The following is a 7,244-nucleotide window of genomic DNA, read 5'->3' as shown; positions in this document are numbered from 1 at the left end:
TCAACACCACATAGCAACGGGGTCAACATCACATAGCAACAGGGTCAACCAGCACCGCCTCCTCACTGAGATGGATTTCTGTCGTCTCTCTGCTCTGAGTTGCTCTCTGCTGCTGACTGAAGTTGTAGTTAGGATTCCTCTGCACAAAGTTTTAGTTTTAGTTTAGTTTTATGTTTAGGATCGCTCTCAGAGGACTCTGAATGTTCGGGCCGGTTCTGGAGGTTCTGTTGTTTGTTTCAGCTGGTGGAGCAGAAGCTGGAGAAGAACTGATCCCAGACAGGAAGCAGGAAGTGGGTCAGAATCAGAAGGTCAGATACAGCAGAGGTAACTATAACAGGTTGTTTACAACGTCTGGTTCTGGAACAGTTTATGGAAACTGGGTCAGGATGAAGCAGATCTGCTGCTTCCTGATTGGATCAAAATGTTTCTGGAATCATTTCAATCGTTTCTGCAGCTTTTCTCTGTTTTATCCTGCAGAAAATCTACAGTTCAGTCAGCAGTGAGAAGAGAAAACCATCAGGAGAACCAACAGAACCAGACGGAGCCAACAGAACCAGGCGGAATCGGGCAGAACCAAACAGAACCTGGCAGAACCTGGTGGAACTGGGCAGAACCAGACTGAACCAACAGAACCTGGCAGAACCAGATGGAACCAGACAGAACCAACAGAATCAAGCATAACTAGACAGAACCAACAGAACCTGTTGGAACCAGGATCAACCAGGCAGAACCAACAGAACCAGACCTGAAAATGATCCCAATCCCAGTTTGATCAGACACTTTCTCCTGATAGCTGCTTTAAATCCACCCTGCCTGCAGGTGGCGCTGTGTTCTGCTGTCCTTTAATCATGTTCTCATAGTTTTTCTATTTTCTGACTTTGTTTCTTGTTGAATAAAAAACATTAAAGCTGAAAATAATCAGATTAATGTTCCTGAACCCATCCAGAGTCTCCTGCTGTCCTGTCCTCAGCTGAGGACAGAGTTTCTGTCCACCTTCAGGACAAACTGGTCCAGACTGTAATGGCAGCAGCCCAGGGAGCCCAAATGAAGGGGCAGCTGCAGATGTTCATCTATTTTTAATATATTTCATATTTTAACGTTGTGCTTTAGCTGATGGGATTCACAGGGATTAATGATCACAAACCGCATGGAAAATCCTGGAATAACAGAGAATTCCTCTAAAACCGCCCAATCATCACCAAGGGAAGCTAACGGCTCCCCTGGACTGTAGAGGGCAGCGAATGGAAAGAGCATTTCTCCTTATTTTAGCTTCTCAAGCTCCAGTTTCTCCTGAATATTTAATTTCCTCCATAGAAACACCTGAACCATGAACAGATAGAGGCCCAGTGGGTTTAAACGCAGAGGAATATCTGAGAAGTTTAGTGGTTTAGAGGTAGAACCAAAATGTGAACTGAAGCTTAGAATAACCAGGTGTTTTATAAAATAATCAACTGAAAACTGCAGATAAAAGGCAGGAAACAGCAGCAAAGCAGCCAGTGATGAACACTGGAACATGTTGGAGTTATTACAGTATCGAGGAGAGCAGAATGACATGAGGACCAGAGGAGCTAATCAGAGGGAAGTAGGAGCAGCCGAGGCTCTGGGGAACCAACTGGTAGGCTGAGGAAAGGTCAGAGGTCAACAGAGCTGGAACAATTCACTTCAGTTTTTATTATTCCAACGGAAAATTTATTTACAGCATCAGAAACACAAAAAATCAGGAAAAACATCCGTAAAAGACATCAGACTGATTCTGTTACCATAATCACTGATGCTTAGAGCATTAAATGCATAAAATGCATTAAATGCATAAAATGCATTAAATGCATTAAATGCATTAAATGCATTAAATGCAGTGTGCTCTCAAGATAATAAATATAAATATTTATTTCAAAAACCGAAAACCTAGAAACAGAGAAATGGGAAAACAATAAGGCTGAAAACAGATATTTTTTACTGACACACAGGTTTTAACGTAGCAGTCCATGAAGTCAGCACCGGACTCAGACCCGGTTCTGGATCCCACCATATGAACACAAACAGGAAGCTGCTCAGCAGAATCAGTTTCCTCCCTGAACCTCTGCTCTCCTCTTGTGGCTCGTTAAGCTGCTGCTGTGAGATTGAAACATTTCAGCTTGTATTTTCTCCCAAAGATGTGTTTATCTGGCACTGTGGATCACTTCCTGTCTCAGTCAAGACTTTCCTGTCAAATCACTGATGAGCTCAGATTAAAACAGATTAAAACAGATTAAAACAGATTAAAACAGANATTTAACTATTTTCATTAAGATTTTATCTGATAAACACAAAGTAACAACATATTTTTCTTTTCTTTTTTAAAAAATCTTAAAAGTGTGGTGTGCCTTTATATTTACCTCAGATTGACAAATAAATAAATTAGTAAATAAATAAATTGCCTTTATAGTCAATAAAACCAGTAAAATTGTGAACATAACAGCTGAACTTTGACCTTCACAGCTCATAACTAGATCTGTGTATTCAGTCTAACAGCTGCTGTTTCAACAGGCTGTAACCTGTGTTATTTCTTCACTGTCTGTGGTTTATTATTACAGCTTCAGGCTAAAGGAAAAGGAAATAAACCCTGAAATGACTCTGAAGTAACAACTTCATCAGAATCCGTCACGATTCGCCTCTCATGAATTAAAACAGTTGGAAAAACTGAGACGAAAACAACCTGATAAGAAACGTTCCTGACGTCACATCAGTCACTTCCGCTAATAACGCAGGTTAGCTTGCATTTAGCTAACAGCTGAAACACATGCTGTTCTTTGGCCGTTCTTTTGTTTTTAGAGTTTAAGGCTGAACTTCAGTCTAATCTGACACAGTTTGACTCTGAGCTCCGATTGGAAAATATTCACATCTTTTGGAGATTCACAAGACAAACGTAAAGCAGCGATGGCTGGAAGTAAAACTTCATTACTCATCATCATGTCTGTCAGATTCGTGCTTGCTGTTCTGGGTGAGTTTTCCTGGATGTTATCAGAGTCTGTGTCTGAAATAGAAATGGTCATAAATGTAGAAAGATAATTTATAAACTATTCAGTCCTCTGTGTGAATCATAATGATGTCAGGAACAGACCTGTGAAATACTAGAGACAGGATGATTTAACTAGGCCGCATCCAGCTACAAAGTTTATATTATATAAAAATATCAAAACAAAGTATTAATATAATCTCTTTCATTAATCATTTGTTTCTTTATTAAATCATAAATGCAATATGTAAAACACAAATTACATTTGAAAAACCCTTTCCTTGAAATAAAATAATGACTTTATAATATGAAACAATATTAAAAACAACAAAAGCTCAGGCAGTAGAATCTGCAGACGGGTCAAATGTAATATTTTCACATTTCCTGACCGGCTAACATTTTTTAATATAAAACGATTTACGGTCTCGGCGCTCGAACCACCGGGCTGAGCAGGTTTTCTGGGGGAAATCCTGATAACTGAAAGAAACTATAACAACTGACTACTAGTTTTTATTTGTTGTTCTGTTGTTTCTTATTGGATTCTAATTCAAAATAAAAAATAATAAACAAACATTGAATCCATTATTTATTCATTCAAAATCTTTAAAAACTTTAAGTTCTGCCTCATCAATTTTAATTTTCTGATTTTTTTCTAATGAAGTCATTAGTGAGATGGATTAAAAAGCCCTGATAACGTAACGACTTCAGCTAAACAGGAAGAAACTTTCAGCTCAGAATGAGACGCTGATTCTGTTCAAGGCTGGAAAAACCTGGAAAACCTGGAAGAAACATTCAGGGAAGAGCTGAACATGAATGCAACAATAACAGTAGATAAACTGGAGAGCAGCAGAGTGAGGAGCAGAGGTCATGTTGTCCTGCAGCAGCTCATAGCAGCTCATAGCAGCTCATAGCAGAGCTGGACCACTGAAAGCTTCATCAGAGGAACGTTTCAACCTGCAGCAGGAAGTAGACAGTTACACTGATGAAAACCATCTAATATAAAACCTGAAAGAACTGCAACCAAACCGTATGTTTATCAGAATAAAAGCACTTCCTGCTCCAGGTCACACAGGATGGTCAGTTTGGTACATTGTAATTTCTCACCTTTGACCTCTCTGCTCCGTCAGGTGAGCAGAACCTCTCGGTTGGTTCTGGAGGCAGCGTCACTCTGTCCTGTTCAGCTGCTGATCTCACCGATCCAGAGGCTGTGATATGGAGCAGAACCGATCTGGACTCAGATGTCCTGTCTGTCCGACCCGGTCAGAAAAACTCATTGATCCGGCACCAATCCTATCAGAACCGAGCGAATCTCCTGGACTGGCAGGTGAAGAATGGAGAGGCGTCTTTGGTTCTGGACAACGTGACGACTGATGACAGCGGGACATACGAGTGTCGAGTTCAAATAAAGGAGAAAGAGATGAAACGGATCAGCACCGTCAGCCTGCAGGTTTCTGCTGCGCCTCCTCCAGGTGAGAGTTACACTGGATCAGAACCAGCACCTTTCTGGTTCTGGTTCTCAGATCAGGTGGTGGTGATCTTCAGTCGGATCAGACTAACTCCTGGTTCTGTGCTGCAGGGAACCAGAATGGAAGCAGGAATGATGGAGGGAACAAGAGTGGATCCGTTAGACCTTTCCCTGCAGCCGGTCTGCTCTTTGTGTCTCTGATTCATTTATTTGCTCTTCGTTGGGTTTCAACTTTCTTCCTGCTTCTCTTCTTCATGTGAAGAACAGAAGAGCTGGAAAAAGGCCGAGGCTAGCAGCGTTAACTGGAGCATTAATGAAGGGTGGATGGGTCTGAGGGGCAGAGAGCAGATCCACATTTAAAGTGGATCATTTTGGGATCTACTCCTCAGGTCCTCCTGCTGATGAAGCATTTCAGCAGAACAATGGTTCTGATGTCTGAACAGCAGAAAATAGTTAAGCTGGGCGTAAAATAGCTGGCCTCCAACAAACAACTTCATTTTATTGTAAAAGAGCAAGAAGAACCGTCGCTGATGTCAGAGCGAACTCTGAGTTTTACAGGAACTGAACTCCTCCCTGCTGCTGTTGGAGCGTAAACAACAAGTAGCTTTTACTGTTTTACCGTAAACATAAATGTAGAAACCAGATCAGTGAAGGTTTTCTGAGATCAGCTGACCGATCCCAAACCGTCCAGAGATCCACTCTGACCATCAGCAGAGGTCAAAGGTTAAACGGAGTCTCTGCAGAATGAAGCTCAGAATATTTAGCATTTGTGATCAAACTGCTGGTCTGATGAAGGACTTTGTCTTTGGTTGGTCCGGAGGCTGAAGAACGCTGACCCGGTCGGATGAAGCTGGTTTCCACCCAGCAGGTGTTTGTGGGGCCCATCAGGGTTCGGTCAGGCTGGACGGGTCCAGTATGGATGGGGCCCATTAAAATGAAGGTTTCTGTGTTTTTGTTGTCCTGTAAAAGTAAAGAAGAAAAACAATTTGTCAGTTTTATCTTTTGGTTTCTGTAGATAAATATGAAGAATTTATTCTAAAGTCAAACTGTTCATGTTGCTTCATTTATCTTCCGTTTTTACATTCAAAGGTAAATTTTAATAAAATCATAGTGAAACAATCTGTGTGTCCATCTCTGTGTTTCATAGAAACTCACCATGTTTAGAACAGAGTTAAACAGCTTCAGCTGCTCTGCTGCCTTTAACCAGATAAATGTTTAAATGTGTTTAATGAAAACACGTTGATTTAAATGAGGTTTTATGGTAAAATGTTTCTGGTTTTCAGCTCTATAAACTCAGTGTATTTCTATAATCTGCAAAGGAAACAAATGTTTCACGTCATTTAAGTCACATGATAACAAGCGGATGTTACTACTGGTGGAAAAGACGAAGAGGACGACAGGAAGTGGAGGGAAGATGAAGGTTTTTAATGACATCATGTGAATAAACTCATCCAGGTGATTTTAATTATGTTTCTAATTTAATAGAAACAGCAAATACAAAACTGTGTTATTTCAACATCAGTGGAATATTGATGCCTCAGCATAACTTAGACCTCTGGAAATGTTCTGGGAGAAGGACCAGGAGAGGGTCAGGTCAGAGGTCAGAGGTCAGCCTGATGTCTAGTATACAGCTGGAACAACTGAAGCTGACTCTAGATCTATAACTCTAGATCTACAACTCTAGATCTATAACTGTAGATCTATAACTCTAGATCTACAACTCTAATTCTATAACTGCAGATCTACAACTCTAGATCTATAACTGTAGATCTACAACTCTAGATCTACAACTGTAGATCTACAACTCTAGATATATAACTCTAGATCTACAACTCTAGATCTATAACTGTAGATCTACAACTCTAGATCTATAACTGTAGATCTAAACTCTAGATCTACAACTCTAGATCTATAACTCTAGATCTATAACTCTATATCTATAACTGTACATCTACAACTCTAGATCTACAACTCTAGATCTATAACTGTAGATCTAAACTCTAGATCTACAACTCTAGATCTATAACTCTAGATCTATAACTGTACATCTACAACTCTAGATCTACAACTCTAGATCTATAGCTCTAGATCGCATCTCTTTAGGTCCAAAGATGATAACTTCTGTTTCTGTTCAGCTGGAGAAAGTTTTGTCTCATCCACTCATCTGTTCTCAGCATCTGTTCAGTGATTGGAGGGGTCAAAGGTCACCTGGTGACATTGTGATGTAGAGCTGTGTATCATCTGCATAGCTATGTATCCATGGAGCTGTGGAGCTGAGCGCTCCCAAGGACATCATTCCTCGATAAAAACACCTTTACTGGACTTTGCCGGGAGGCTCAGCCACCTGGTTTCACGACCTTTTGACGTCACCGCCTTCACTCATAACTTTGTTTTGCCCTTTGTTTTGTCTGAATGTTGCGATTTGTCCTAATGTGTCCTTCCCTCTTTTTTGTGCTCTTTGCTTTGGTTTTGTCATGATCCGTGTTTCTGTGTGTTTATTTTTTGAGTTATTTCTGTGTTTATTTGTTATCCTGTTCCCTGTGAGTCTCTGTTTCTTCCCCGTTGATTGTTCCCAGGTGTGTCTCGTTCCCTTGATTACCCCTGTGTGTGTTTAGTCCCACCTGTTGTCTGTGTTCTTGTGGGTTCCTTGTCTAACGTTGTGTGTTCGTCGCTCCTTGTTTGACGCTCCAGTTGAACTGCTAAGTCCTGGATAGCGTGAGCTCTCGGTTCCAGTCCTGGTTTTTCTGTTGCTACCGGTGTTTAGCTGTGAGCTAATCTTTCTGC

General features: G+C 40.8%; 1 protein-coding gene and 1 long non-coding RNA gene across 2 annotated transcripts; both read left to right on the top strand.

The window, feature by feature from the left end:
• The first annotated feature begins 94 nt into the window (after nt 1–94).
• On the top strand, nt 95–923 carry LOC103132630 (uncharacterized). Its single transcript, XR_475591.2, has 2 exons — nt 95–324; nt 478–923. It is a non-coding gene; the product is annotated as an uncharacterized LOC103132630 (long non-coding RNA).
• A 1,876-nt stretch (nt 924–2,799) lies between these two features.
• LOC107835181 (programmed cell death 1 ligand 1-like) lies at nt 2,800–5,441 on the top strand. Its single transcript, XM_016667487.1, has 3 exons — nt 2,800–2,980; nt 4,123–4,464; nt 4,572–5,441. The coding sequence occupies exons 1-3, from the start codon at nt 2,917–2,919 to the stop codon at nt 4,718–4,720; spliced, it is 555 nt and encodes a 184-aa protein (XP_016522973.1). The 5' UTR covers nt 2,800–2,916; the 3' UTR covers nt 4,721–5,441.
• The last annotated feature ends 1,803 nt before the right edge of the window (nt 5,442–7,244 follow it).

This window comes from Poecilia formosa, unplaced genomic scaffold (genome assembly GCF_000485575.1).
Source record: "Poecilia formosa unplaced genomic scaffold, Poecilia_formosa-5.1.2 Scaffold1168, whole genome shotgun sequence".
Lineage (NCBI taxonomy): Eukaryota > Metazoa > Chordata > Actinopteri > Cyprinodontiformes > Poeciliidae > Poecilia > Poecilia formosa.
This window is presented reverse-complemented; position numbering and strand designations above follow the sequence as displayed.

Bases quoted from the DNA above. Each gene is read 5' to 3' on its own strand.
- LOC107835181 (XM_016667487.1), top strand. From the start codon at position 2,917: ATGGCTGGAAGTAAAACTTCATTACTCATCATCATGTCTGTCAGATTC. The intron at 2,981-4,122 runs GTGAGTTTTCCT...CTGCTCCGTCAG, and splicing joins ATTCGTGCTTGCTGTTCTGG to GTGAGCAGAACCTCTCGGTT. The intron at 4,465-4,571 runs GTGAGAGTTACA...TCTGTGCTGCAG, and splicing joins TTCTGCTGCGCCTCCTCCAG to GGAACCAGAATGGAAGCAGG.